At 42.3% G+C, this 15,071-nt stretch overlaps 1 protein-coding gene across 10 annotated transcripts in view; it reads right to left on the reverse strand.

Moving 5' to 3' along the window:
- Positions 1–15,071, reverse strand: part of kynu (kynureninase) — a 161,388-nt gene that overhangs the window by 92,032 nt on the left and 54,285 nt on the right. For 9 of the 10 annotated variants that reach the window (XR_007956101.1, XR_007956100.1, XR_007956103.1 and 6 more), the window contains 2 exons: positions 13,754–13,874; positions 8,188–8,270 (listed from right to left, as the gene is read on the reverse strand). The exons of the other annotated variant lie outside the window; for it this stretch is intronic. Coding sequence is in view for 5 of the 9 variants with exons in the window: in XM_052013145.1 (XP_051869105.1) it covers positions 8,188–8,270; positions 13,754–13,874 (204 nt within the window). In the remaining 4 variants the exon portion in view is untranslated. The remainder of the gene's footprint in view (positions 1–8,187; positions 8,271–13,753; positions 13,875–15,071) is intronic. 10 annotated transcript variants of the gene reach the window in all.

The raw sequence follows: 15,071 nt of genomic DNA on the forward strand, positions 1-15,071 counted from the left end.
ATCCTGTTGTAACCTTTGACAACCTTCTTCACTGCCCACTGTACCACCAATTTATACTGTCATAGAGCCATAGAGCAATACAGCACAGATGCAGGCCCTTTGGCCCAACGAATCCATGCTGACAATGTTGCCCAACCCAGCTGATCCCAATTTCCTGCATTCAGCCCATATCCCCCCAAGCTCCTCCATGTACCTATCCAAATGCTTCTTAACTGATACCAATGTACCTGCCTCAAGCACTTGCTCTGGCAGCTTGTTCCATGTACTCACCACCCTCTATGTGAAAATTTCCCCCTCAGGTCCCTTTTAAATCTTTCCCCTCTCACCCTAAGCCTATGCCCCTTAGTTTTGGACTCTGCTACCCTGGGGTAAAGACTGTTATCGTCCACCTTATCTACGTCTCTCATTAGTTTAATCACTTATAGAAGGTTGTTCCTCGTTCTTCTACATTCCAAGGAATAAAGACCTAGCATGGCCAACCTCTCCCAATAAGTCAGGCCCTCCAGTCCTGGCAACATCCCTGTAAATCTTTCCTGCACCCTTTCCCATTTAACCATGTCCCACAATCCAGTGACCAAAACTGTGCAGCCTCACCAACGACTTATACAACTGCATCATAATGTCCCAATTCCTCCACTCAGTCCCCTGACTGAAGGCCAGCGTACTAAATGCCTTTTTCACCACCATGTCTATCTGTGATGCTTCTTTCAACAAAATGTGCACTTGTATTGCTAGGTCCCTCCGTTCCATTACACTCCCTAGTGCCCTACCATTCATAGTACAAGTCCTACTCTGGTTTGACTTTCCAAAATGCATCACTTCACACTTATTTGTATTGAAAGGAGATTTACCAGGATGCTGCCTGGATTGGAGAGTATGTCTTATGAGGATAGGTTGAGCAAGCTTGGGCTTTTCTCTTTGGAGAGAAGGAGGATGAGAGGTGACTTGATAGAGGTGTACAAGATGATAAGAGGCAGAGATCAAGTGGACAGTCAGAGACTTTTTCCCAGGGCGACAATGGCTAACACGAGGGGGGCATATTTTAAAGTGACTGGAGGAACGTATGGGGAGATGTCAGAGATAAGTTTTTTTTTACAGAGAGAGTGGTGGGTGAGTGGAATGCACTGCTGGCGGAGGTTGTGGGGGCAGATACCTTAGGAACATTTAAGAGACTCTTAGTCACATGAATGATAGAAAAATGGAGGGCTACGTGGGAGGGAAGAGTTAGATAGATCTTAAAGCAGGATAAAATGTTGGCACAATGTCGTGGGCTGAAGGACCTGTACTATGCTGTAAATTTCCATGTTCCAGGAAATCTATTTGCCACTCCTCAGCCCACTTGCCTAACTGATCAAGATCCCCCTGTAATCAACAATAACCTTCTTCGTTATCAACAGCACCTCATAATTTTGTATCATCTGCAAACTTGCTGATCAAGCCTTATGCATTCACATCCAAATCATTTAGTTCAAACGTCATGTCACAGATGCACAAGACGTTGGTTAGACCACAGTCGAAGTATTGTGTGGAATTCTGGTCACCACGCTATAGAAATGATAAGATTAAGCTAAAGAGGGTGCAGAAAAGATTTGCAAGAGTGTTGCTTGGACTGGAGAGATTGAGTTACATACCTTTCTAAGATTTTTTAAGGGATTGGTGATGTAGCCAAACCTGCAACAATCACACATTTAACTAAACCAACATTATAGTGGCCAGGCAGTCACACTTCAAAAACATTTTGTGGCCTTTGTCTATTAAAGACTTATCAATGACTACCGACCAGCGGCTCTGATATCCACCATCATGAAGCGCTTTGAGAGGTTGGTCATGGCACGCATCAACTCCGGCCTCCCAGATAACCTGGACCCACTGCAATTCACCTATCGCCGAAACAGGTCTACAGCGGATGCCATCTCTCTGGCCCTACAATCAGCTCTGGAGCATCTCGGACAGTAAAGACACCTACGTTAGACTATTGTTTATTAATTACAGCTCCGCCTTCAATACAATAGTCCCAAGCAAGCTTGTTACCAGACTCCGAGATCTGGGACTCAACACCTCCCTCTGTAACTGGATCCTTGACTTTCTAACAAACAAACCGCAATCAGTGAGGATAGGCAGCAATACCTATGGCATGATTATTCTCAACACTGGTGCCCTACAAGGCTGCGTCCTCAGCCCTCTACTCTACTCCCTATACTCTCATGACTGTGTGACCAGATTCTGCTCTAATTCCATCTACAAGTTTGCAGATGATACCACTGTTGTAGGCCGTATCTCAAACAGCGATGAGTCGGAGTACAGGAAAGAGATAGAGAGCTTAGTGGAATGGTGTCATGACAATAACCTTTCCCTCAATGTCAAAAAAACAAAAGAGCTGGTCATAGACTTCAGGAAAGGGGGCGGTGTACATGCACCTGTCTACATCAATGGGCCTGAGGTCGATAGGGTTGAGAGCTTCAAGTTCCTGGGAGTGAACATCACCAAAAGCCTATCCTGGTCAAATCATGTAAATGCCACGGCCAAGAAAGCTCACCAGCACCTCTACTTCTTCAGGAGGTTAAGGAGGGCCAATAGTAACAGGGATATTGAGGAGCAGATAGGGAAGCAGATTCTAGAAAGGTGTGAGAATAAAAGAGTTGTTGTGATGGGGGATTTTAATTTCCCAAACATCAATTTGCATCTCCAGACAGTGAGGGGTTTAGATGGGGTGGAGTTTGTTAAGTGTGTTCAAGAAGGATTCTTGACACAATACGTAGATAGGCCTACAAGAGGAGAGGCTGTGCTTGATTTGGTATTGGGAAATGAACCTGGTCAGGTGTCAGATCTCTCAGTGGGTGAACATTTTGGTGATAGTGATCATAATTCTATCTCCTTTACATTAACACGGGAGAGAGATAGGAACAGACAGACTAGAAAGGTGTTTACTTGGAGTAAAGGGAATTATGAGGCTCTCAGGAAGGAAATTGGAGATTAAATTGGGAACAGATGTTCTCAGGGAAAAGTACGGAAGAAATGTGGCAAATATTCAGGGGATATTTGTGTGGAGTTCTGCATAGGCATGTTCCAATGAGACAGGGGAGTCACGAGAGGATACAGGAACTGTGGTGTACAAAAGCTACAATAAATCTAGTCAAAAGGAAAAGAAAAGCTTACAAAAGGTACAGAGAGCTAGGTAATGTTAGAGATCTGGAAGAGTATAAGGCTAATAGGAAGGACCTTAAGAAGGAGATTAGGAGAGCCAGAAGGGGGCATGAGAAGGCCTTGGTGGGCAGGATTAAGGAAAACCCCAGGGCATTCTACAAGTATGTGAAGAGCAAGAGGATAAGATGCGAAAGAATAGAGCCTATCAAGTGCAGCAGTGGGAAAGTGTGTATGGATCCCGAAGAAATAGCGGAGGTACTTAATGAATACTTTACGTCAGTATTCACTATGGAAAAAGATCTGGGAGATTGTAGGGGGGACCTGCAGTGGGCTGAAAAGCTTGAGCATGTAGATATTAGGAAAGAGGAGGTGCTGAAACTTTTGGAAAGCATCAAGTTGGATATGTCGCTGGGACCAGATGAGATGTGCCTCAGGCTGCTGTGGGAGGCGAGGGAAGAGATTGCAGAGCCTCTGATGATGATCTTTGCATTGTCGATGGAGATGGGAGAGGTTCCAGAAGATTGAAGGGTTGTGGATGTTGTTCCCTTATTCAAGAAAGGGAGTAGGGATAGCCCAGGAAATTATAGACCAGTGAGCCTGATTGAATTTTTTGAGGATGTGACTAAACACATCGATGAAGGGAGAGTAGTAGATGTAGTGTATATGGATTTCAGCAAGGCGTTTGATAAGGTACCCTATGCAAGGCTTATGGAGAGGGTGAGGATACATGGGATCCAAGGGGACATTGCAGTGTGGATCCAGAACTGGCTGGCCCACAGAAGGCAAAGAGTGGTTGTTGAAGGGTCATATTCTGAGTGGAGGTCGGTGACCAGTGGTGTACCTCAGGGATCTGTACTGGGACCCTTGCTCTTTGTGATTTTTATAAACGACCTGGATGAGGAAGTGGAGGGATGGTTAGTAAGTTTGCGGATGACACGAAGGTTGGGGGTGTTGTGGATAGTTTGGAGGGCTGTCAGAGGTTACAGAGGGACATAGATAGGATGCAAAATTGGGCTGAGAAGTGGCAGATGCAGTTCAACCCAGATAAGTGTGAAGTGGTTCATTTTGGTAGGTCAAATATGATGGCAGAATATAGTATTAATGGTAGGACTCTTGGCAGTGTGAAGGATCAGAGGGATCTTGGGGTCCGAGTCCATAGGACGCTCAGAGCGGCTGCACAGGTTGACGCTGTGGTTAAGAAGGCATATGGTGTATTGTCCTTCATCAATCAGGGAATTGAATTTAGGAGCCGAGAGGTATTGTTGCAGCTATATAGGTCCCTGGTCAGACCCCACTTGGAGTACTGTGCTCAGTTCTGGTCACCTCACTACAGGAAGGATGTGGAAGCTATAGAAAGGGTGCAGAGGAAATTTACAAGGATGCTGCCTGGAATGCAGAGCATGCCTTATGAAAGCAGGTTGAGGGAACTCGGCCTTTTCTCCCTGGAGCAACGGAGGATGAGGGGGGACCTGATAGAGGTATATAAGATGATGAGAGCTATTGATCGGGTAGATAGTCAGAGGCTTTTCCCCAGGGCTGAAATGGTGGCCACAAGATGACATAGGTTTAGGGTGCTGGGGAGTAGGTATAGAGGAGATGTCAGGGGTAAGTTTTTTACTCAGAGAGTGGTGAGTGCGTGGAATGGGCTGCCGGCAACGGTGGTGGAGGCGGATACGATAGGGTCTTTTAAGAGACTGTTGGATAGGTACATGGCGCTGAGAAAAATAGAGGGCTATGGGTAAGCCTAGTAATTTCTAGGGTGGGGACATGTCCGGCACAGCGTTGTGGGCTGAAGGGCCTGAATTGTGCTGTAGGTTTTCTATTTTCTATGTTCTAAAGAAATTTGGTTTGTCCTCTATGACTCTCACCTACTTTTACTGATGCACCATTGAAAGCAACCTATCTGGATGTATCACGGCTTGGTATGGCAACTGCTCTGCCCCGGACTCCAAGAAACTACAGAGAGTGGTGGACACAGTCCAGCACATCACGGACACCAGCCTCCCCTCCTTGGACTCTGTCTTTACCTCTCGTTGTCTTGGTGAAGCAGCTGGCATAATCAAAGACCCCACCCACCTGGGTCATTCTCTCTTCTCTCCTCTTCCATCGGGTAGAAGATACAGGAGCCTGAGGGCACATACTACCAGACTTAAGGGCAGCTTCTCCCCCACTGTGATAAGACTATTGAACGGTTCCCTGAAATAATGAGATGGACTATGACCTCACGATCTACCTTGTTGTGACCTTGCACCTTATGGCACTGCACTTTCTCTGTAGCTGTGACACTTTATACTGTTATTGTTACGACATCAATGCACTCTGTACTAACTCAATGTAACTGCACTGTGTAATGAATTGACCTGTACGATCGGTAAGCAAGACAAGTTTTTCACTGTACCTGGTTACAAGTGACGATAATAAACCAATACCAATTAAAGTTGCTTAAGCTTAAAATACCAGCATACTGAGAGGAACTGAAGAGCTCCCTAATGAATTTTCAAAACTAGCCGCGGTCTTAAGGAAATGCTAGAAGAACAGATTTGCGTTTGTTGAAGTTTATTTATCAGTTTTCTTCTTTGAACTCCTACAGTATGGCAATCTTGGCTCTGCCAAGCCTGGATTTATCCTTAAACCCTTTAGAAATGTTAGAGAAACAAAGGACAGCAGATGCTGGAATCTAGATGAAAAATACTATGATGCTGGAGGAATGGTATGGTTCATTTGTTGGGCAGCACAGTAGCGTAGCAGTTAGCGCGATGCTATTACATCACTAGGGGTTCAATTCCTGTCACTGTCTGTAAGGAGTTTGTACATTCTTCCTGTGTCTGCGTGGGTTTTCTCCAGGTGCTCCGGTTTCCTCCCACATTCTAAAGACGTACAGGTAGGTTAACATGGGTTTAAATGGGCGGCGTTGACTCATTGGGCCAGAAGGGCCTGTTATCATGCTGTATAAATAAAGTTTTAAAGTTTTAACTCAGCAGGCCAGGCAGCATCTGTGGAAAAAAAGCATGCGGTCAACCTTTCAGGTCAGGATCCTTCTTCAGGACTGAAGATAGGAAAAGGAGAAGCCCAATATATAGGAGGGAGAAGCAGAAAAGAGGGGAGGCAGGGTGGGCACAAGGTAGTGATAGGTAGATGCAGGTAAGAGATAGTGACAGGCAGGTGCGGGGGAGGAGGGGAGAGCAAATCCACCAGGGGATGGGTCAAAGGTAATGAGAGAAAGGAAAAAAAGGTTAAAAGAAAGAGATAGGCTAGGAAAGGAGAGAATAAGCATGGTGGGGAGGGGGATGTTGTGGGGAAGGGGGTTGGGGATTACTTAAAGTGGGAGAATTCAATGTTCATGCCGTTAGGCTGTAAGGCTCCAAGACGGAAAATGAGGTGCTGTTCCTCCAGTTTGTTCTTGGAATTCTCCTGGCAGTGGAGGAAGCCGAGGTCTGGCATATCTGTGATGAAATGGGAGGGGGAGCTGAAATGACTGGCAACAGGGAGATGCAGATTAGGCTTCCCCTTTTCCTATCTTCAGTCCTGCAGAAGGGTCCTGACCTGAAATGTTTACTGCCTGCTTTTCTCCATGGATGCTGCCTGGCCTGCTGAGTTCCTCCAGCATCATAGTGTTTTTCATTCTTCCTTCAGAAATGTTAATGCTTAGACTACTGCTGGGGTGAAATCAGCCTTTCCAAATGCTGATAAACCCAGCACTTTTCCTCTCAAAACAACTTTACATGATAAATCAATCATCCATAAGAATGATATTTCCTTAATGACAATAGATTGGTTGGCTCATAAATATGACAGACAAGATACAGATGAGACAAGATAAAATAATAGAATATAAATAATACAATTAAGGGGAGGGGTTGGGCTGGATCTTGGTTATGTGCATCTTTAGCTGGAGAACAAGGGACATTGAGCAGGCAGTTGATCAAGGCCACCAAATCTGAACTTGGAAAGATGGTTTCTCAGCTGTGATGTCACTACAATCAGAAAGCAGTGATCTAGTTAGTCACAAATAGAAGTGCATTACTGGACTGTCGACAGATTGGCCATTGAGATGGCTCTGAATATGTGAGTTAAACTCACAGCTTAAGAGAACTTAAGTGAACCTCATCTATGGAGGGACTATCTTCCTCATCTACAAAGAGTCAGGAAGGCATAACCTGATATGTCACTAGTAAACATATTTCATTGGTAGACACAAGAGGCTGCAGATGCTGGAAATCTGGAGCAATACACAAAGGAGCTGGAGGAACTCAGTGGGTTATACAGCATCTGTGGAGAGTCTCAGCCTGAAACATCGACTGTCCATTTCCCTCCATAGATGCTGCCTGACCCACTGAGTTACTCCAACTCCTTTTATAATACTTTATTGGTAAATTGGATATGAATATACCGGGTTGAATGTAACCTGGAGAGAAAAGGTATCAGAGGATGTGGTGTCAACCATTACATTGTTATTGTAATCTCTCAATTCAAGTAAAGACAGGTTATTACAAAGAAAATAAAATTCTGGTTTGTCATTATTTGTTACATCCCTGGATTGGATCTGTGTACAACCAATGGCAGTTCAATCCTCACTTGTTGTAAAGTGGAGATAATTGTCGATGGGGTTCGCATAATTAAAAAAAGCAGAGTGATGCATTTTGTAATGTGGATTCAAGTCGCATTGAGTAGGAACTTGCTCATTAAAAGTAGCTATAATTATGTAGTGAAAACTGTTCAGTACTGATGAATTTTCTTCATAAAGTATTTCTGTTTGATCTTCTGAATTAATTTATATGCCATGTTAAACACTTCAGTAATTCAGTGATACTGTTCTGATGTGGCATCATTTATCCACAATTTTTTCTTGAAAATAAACAAAATGTGCCAGAAGGTAAATTTTCACATTAATGGCAAACTGTCTGTGAATCAGTAGTTAAATCAACTTAGTTCAAAATAAATTTCATATATCAATCAGATAAACCTTCATGATAAAATCAAAAACCAATGTGGCTTAAAGTAATTTGTATCAGCATTAAGTCACAATGAAAAGTTGTATCTTACCAACTATGTTAGCCATTAGTTCAACAAGGCATTCATCTCCTAAAGCCCAAGGATAAGACCCATGAAAATGACCATGAGCACCTCTGCAAGATAAATAAAGATATTATTGAAAAGAAGAGCACATTAATATTGTAGTAGTTATCAGGATCCCAACATGTTCCAACACACTTCAGAACCAGGTCATTTTTAAGTAACGTCATTGTTGTCTTGCTGGCAATTGCGTATAATATATACCAAAGTCCATCAAGTAATGGCTCATTGAAATACGCTGACCAAAACTGAGCTTTTCCGAATGGGGTTTAGCCAAGTATATTGCACTAAAAACGTGATCTGCATGCACCTAAAAAGAATGGTCAGCATGCAGCCTGAATTGTGATCCTTAAAATGATGTGCTTCAGGCTATCATTTGAGGGAAAGTGGTTAAAGTACTGCACACCTGAATGTGGAACAGAAAAATGCAGGATCTCTGTCGGTCTCGATACTAAAATTATATTCTGGTGTTGGCCACCTTACCAACTCCATCATCAAGTCTGATACTTCTTCTCCCACCAATCGACCACTCCAGCACTCTCTGTCCTAGCTTTCCAGTTTCTGGGATATCTGCATGTCACATCATCTTGTTATGATGCCAGCACTTCCAGAACTTTTCTGCCATCTACCATTAATTTCTACAATTAATCTAATGTTAAACTGGCTTTTAAAGCCCATTCATTACTCTTGCAGCACTGGACTCATTGACAGGAGATCTACAAGAGAGCTCTGAGAGGCTTGGAAGGACTTGTTTTGCTTCAAGTGATGGGTTCATGTCTTTTTCACACCAGCAATTAAAATGGTCATCAAGGGGTAGCTCAATGATTGTAATAGGCCCTTGCTGCTTTGTAGCAAGCACCATTGCTGCTTCTGAAGTCTGACAAGCAAAAAAAGTGGGAAGAAGGAAGGAAGGTGTTTGAAAACCAACCCATAAACTGCCTACTATCTCAGCTCCGGTTCAAATAACTCCCACGTAGAGGAGAGTGGGCAATTAAAATTACTGCAAGAATTACCTGTAACCATGTCATAAACTTAGTTTAACAATAGATCACCATAGCAACGACATTCTATACTAGTTCTGCTGAACACTGGGAAAGGTGGACTTCAAATAATCCAACACCATTCACATTTGAAGAGATCTTTCTCTGCAAAATCTGTGAGGAAAGAAATACTTGTGCTGACATTTTGGAGAAATGAGGTTTGAAGTTGTCTGTACATCTAAAATCAGGATTAGATGGCAGTTGAGGATCTGGGTGTTAGGTTTTCACTGAGAACAATCAAATCACAAAGGAAAAGATGCCTGCTGTGGTTATCTCTGTTTTTAAAGTAATGCTGACATTTATCCTGAGTGTATTGATAAATTTTAATCGTTTTTCCACTGTCATCCTATTTACTTCACCTGCCCATTAACAAGATCTATACTAGATTTGTATTCATATGGCACCCATGAAGCAAAACCTTCCAAGCCTTTCCACAGAAGGGTTACCAACAATAAGAAACACCAAGCCAAAATGGGAAGAATAGGCAGTATAGGGAAAAACAGGCAAATAATCAAACCTATGGGCAAAATGTAGGTATTAAATAGCATCTGAAAAGAAGGGAGCCTAAAAGATTTAAAGAGGGAATTGCAGGACTGTGATCTTTGGTAACTGGAGGCGTGAATATCAATGGTTAGTAAATTAACTCTGCAGATGATCCTAAAATCAGTATTGTAGTTTGATAGATATATTAGAGGGTTGGGGAGTTGAAGAAGATTACAAAGACAGGGCAAAGGCCTTGGAGAGAACTCAAAATGAGTTTGAGAAATTTAAAATTTGGGCATTCTTTCATTCTTTAACCAAGAGGCGGTATAACTTTATTCATTCTTTGTGTTTCAGGATGCGAGTTTAACCCTAACCCATCCACAATTGCCTTCAAGGCTATGCCACCTTCTTAAACAGCTGCAGTGTTGCTGGAGATTGATTTCCAGGGACTCAACAATGATGAAAACATGAAGGTTATACTTCCGAGTGAGCATATTGAAGGTTTGACCAGGGAAAAAAAGGAAATGTATGACAGGTATTGGCAACTGGAATTGAGTGAGTTCCTTGAAGAATATAAGGGTTGAAACCGAGAATTTAAGAAATAAATTGAGATGTTAAAAGGGGCCATCAAATAGCCTTGGCAAGTAAGATTATGGAAAATCCGAAGATATTCCATGAAAATATCAAGAGAAAAAAAAAGCTCGGGAAAGAGTGGCTTCACAAAGAGTTAATCTATGTGTGGAGTCAAGGGGCATGGGCAAGGTCCAAAATGAATGCTTCTCATCTGTATTCAACAAGAAAAATGTGGAAGATGGTGAATTCAGGAAGGTCTAGAGCATGTCATTATTAAGAAAAGGGAGGTGTTGGAGGTCATGGAACATAAGGGTTAATAAATCCCCAGGGCTGAACGAGATCTACCCCAGGATGTTATGAGAAGAAAGGGAGGAGGTAGATGAAGCCCTGACAGAGATTTTAGCATCCTCATTATCTATAAGTGAGATACCAGAAGACTGGAGATAGCTACAGTTGTTCCCTTATTTAAGAAGGGCAGCAGGGATAAGCCAGCTAACTACAGGCGGATGAGTATAAAATTGGTAAATAGGTTTATTATTGTCACATGTACCAAGGTACAGTGAAAAACTTGCATACTATTCATACAGATCAATTCATTACAGAGTGCAGTAAGGTAGTACAAGGTAAAACAATAACAGATTGCAGAATAAAGTGTTACAGTTCCAGAGAAAGTACAGTGCAGGTAGACAATAAGGTGCAAGGTCATAACAAGGTAGATTGTGAGGTCAAAAGTCCATCTTATCATACTAAGGAACTGTTCAATAGTCTTATAACAGTGGGATAGAAGCTGTCCTTGAGCCTAGTGGTATGTGCTTTCAGGCTTTTATATCTTCTGCCCAATGGGAGAGGGGAGAAGAGAGAATATCTGGGGTGGGTGGGGTCTTTGATTATGTTGGCTGCTTTACCAAGGCACCAGAAGTATAAACAGAATCCATGGAGGGGAGGCTGGATTCCGTGATGTGCTGAGCTGTGTCCACAACTCTCTGCAGTTTCTTGTGGTCATGGGCTGAACAGTTGCCATACCAAGCCGTGATGCATCCACATAGGATGCTTTCTATGGTGCATGGATGAAAATTAGTGAGGGTAAAAGGGGACGTGCCAAATTTCTTTAGCCTCCTCAGGAAGAAGAGGCACTGGTTAGCTTTCTTGGCCTTTTGGGAAGTCAAATAGGGGTAGGACATATACAGTAAATAGTAGGGCACTTAGAAAAGTTGATGGACAGATGGACCTTGGGGTTCAACTGCATAATTCACTGAAAGTGGTAACACAGATAGATAGGGTGGTGAAGAAGGCATGTGACATGCTTGCCTTCCTAGGTCGGGACGTAGAATATAAAAATTGGAATATTATATTGTAACTTTAGAAAGCACTGATTACACCGCACTTGAAGTACTGTGTGCAATTCTGGTCGCCATACTATGGGGAGGATGGGATTGTACTGGAGGCAGTACAGAGGAGATTCATCAGGATGTTGCCTGGATTGGAGCACTGTAGTTACAGGGAGAGATTGGATAGGTTGGATTTGCACACACTCCAAGAGTAGACTGCAACTGAATTCTACTGCGTACCTGTTTCTCCTGTACATCTACATGCTCGAGTGCACCTGTGTTTCAGAATGCACCTACATTACCAGGTTTATCTGCATACCAAGGAGCATCCGCTTTTTTGACTTGGAGTTTGGTTGTGTTTGCATTGTAGTAGGGAATAGTGAATTCTTGGCTCTGTAGCACAGTAGTGGAGAACAGGGGATGACAATGTAGCAGAGAGATAAAGGGGGACTCTACAGTGTTGGTACTAGGCAGAAAAGGTCTGGAACAGATTCAACCCAACCCGAACCACAAACTACAGGCTAGAGTGAGCAATAGTAATCTCATGCCTGGTTACCAGCCTGACAACACTCCCATAAACTCAAGGACAGAAGCTTGCCATTTTACATATAAGTTAAAGATGGAACTACACATATAGCGCACAAGGCACTCAAGCTTGTCAGCCCATGTAATACATACTCACTGATGCTTGACACTGCAAAAGGTTTATCTCACTCTATGTATACAGAGCGCATGCAGGACAGAGATAGTAGGGAGGAAAAGTAGATAAGAACTAGAATAAGAATAATGGAAACTTTGGATCAGTGAGCATTTGTTCCAGGACGAGTGACTCCCCTGCTGACGTCAGTTTGTAATGAAGAGAAAGTTTCTTCTGAAGGTAAACCCCGGACTCTGTGTGAATTCTTTCCATTTGCAGCATACAAGTGTGCACCTGCAGTGTGATGTTAATCCCAGTGTACAAGTGAAGCCAGAAACACACTCTTCAGGATTTATAGACATTACTCTGAATTTTCAAAGTTCAAAACACTTAATATCAGGCTGTTCCCAGTACAAGGTACTGCATCATCGCTCTCGTTTTTGTCACTCCTTAGTTGACTCAAGTGCATAATTTAGACAGAAACTCCAGAACAATATAGGCTGTATTGTCAAAGGTACCATCTTTTTATCCCTCGAGTGGATGTACAAGTGGACCTATTTTGATGAAGAGCAAAGGATTTCCCTCTGGTATTCTAGTCAATAATTATCACTCAATCAATATGACAAAGAAAGATTGTAGAGTTATTATTTCATTGCTGATTAGCTACCATTCACTTACATTACAAGAGTGACCACATGTCTCAGGTATTCAATTTGCTACAGACTATTAGGTATTGACTTTAGACATCCTGAGGTCAAGAAATTGTCCACGTTCAGATCCTTTCTTATTTGGATAATTACAGAATTTCATGATCTCACAAGAACAAATGGAAAAGAAAATGAAAACGAATAAACACTGAAATAAAAACAGAGGGATGCTGGAAATTCCCAGCAGGTCAGGGAGCATCTGTGGAAAGAGAGATAGGGTTCAACCTGAAGTGTTAACTCTATTTCACTTTCAACAACAGTACCAGGCTACTTTACGCAGAATGTTATCCCTTTGCAATGAGCTGAGACACTCTATATTTGCAATAATTGTTACAAAAATAGGGAGATTTATGCATGGGGTGGTGAATGGATAAAGCTACGTATGTGTCAAACTGGTGACAAAGTTCATCTAGCATTAAGCAAATTTGGAAGTAGTGGCTATCATTTGTTTTCATCTCTGCATATTTGATACAGATACAGTGGATTCCACTGTGTAGCAGGTGACCATTGCTGGAGGCCAATGCTCCTCACATTAGGTATACACCAGCAACCAAAGACAAATTTCTCAGTCTGTTTGATCTTGTTGTTGCAGGGTGAGCATTGATTCATATGTTACACATTATGCTACTGGTAACAAAATGTGAGTCATTGTTCCATGCATATGTAGAACACATTTTTTCTAAACTTTGGCATTTCAACCTTGTATATTCTAGAAAGGCACCTGGTTAAGAAAGTTTTCACTTAAAACAACATGTAAATGTCACTTACATTTGGGCCCAATTGTCAAGCTCTTCATTAATGTAAGCCTTTGTTTTCTTTGGTTGCAGTCCAAGGGAGTGTCCACACAAGTAAACACACTCTTCTTCTGCCTTTATCAAAGCTGGGTCAGCTTCAAAATATGAAACAAAGTGTTAATATCTTTCAGGTTTACTAAATATAAGTCTTACTCTTCGGTATAGGGCTAATGGAAGCCAATTCCATTGAAGTCAAAGCAAATTGTGTTATTCATATCGAGAAGACACAAAAAAACCTCTTTTGTACACATCACTCTACACCAGCAATTAGCTAACAATTCGTATCAACTTGAAGGTGATTTGACATGGATTTCTACAATTCTGTTGACCATGATTCTCAAAACACTTTATGTAGTTATTTAGAAGTATACTCTATGTTTCAATGGCAGTTTCAAATATGTCAAAAGCAAAATGAAATTAGTGAGCAGGTGGTACTGTCTCAAAAGAGATTTTAAATAGTTGATGACTTGAAGAGGTATTTTCCTCCACTGTCACTGTGCCAGAGCAGCTATATACATAGTTGTTCCATCTGCATTAGTAATCAAGCCATTAAGGGAACTAAAGAATTGTAGTTTAAACTGGAAACCACTTTGAGAATAACCATTTGCACTGATCAGCTGTGTGAACAGTGGTGCTAGAAGGGCAGTGGGAAGGGGTTAGCAGAGGCCAATAATAAATTAGTACATTAAATATGTGCAATGCTCTTATCTTTTCTGAATCCACACAGGAAAATAACTTCTTCCATTTGCTAACCTTTTTTTTCTACCTTTTTTTTCCTTTCTCTCCTTACCTTTGACCCAACCCCCAGTGGATCTACTCTCCCTTCCCTCCCTGCACCTGCCTATCACTATGTCTTACCTGCATCTACCTATCACCACCTTGTGCCCACCCCGCCTCCCCGCTTTTGTCCACCAATCACTGCTCTGCTTTTCCCTCCTGTATATTGGGCTTCCCCTTTTCCTATCTTCATTCCTGAAGAAGGGTCCTGACCCAAAACGTTGACCGCCTACTTTTCTCCATGGATACGACTTGGCCTGCCGAGTTCCTCCAGCATCATCGTGTTTGTCATCTAGATTCCAGCATCTGCAGTCATTTATTTCTCCAGGAAAATAACCCGACCTTCTACACCCAAGAACACAGAGCTTGTTCCAAAAGCTGAGGAAGTGCTAGATCATGTGTCACTTCTGCCTCTGTCAAAGGCTTCTTGAATAGTTTTTAAGTGTCTGTGATAGCCAGATTGATGTAAAAAAAATATACAAATAGATTTAAAGTTTCTTAAAACAAACGATAGC

Source organism: Pristis pectinata, chromosome 1 (assembly GCF_009764475.1).
Source record: "Pristis pectinata isolate sPriPec2 chromosome 1, sPriPec2.1.pri, whole genome shotgun sequence".
Classification (NCBI taxonomy): domain Eukaryota; kingdom Metazoa; phylum Chordata; class Chondrichthyes; order Rhinopristiformes; family Pristidae; genus Pristis; species Pristis pectinata.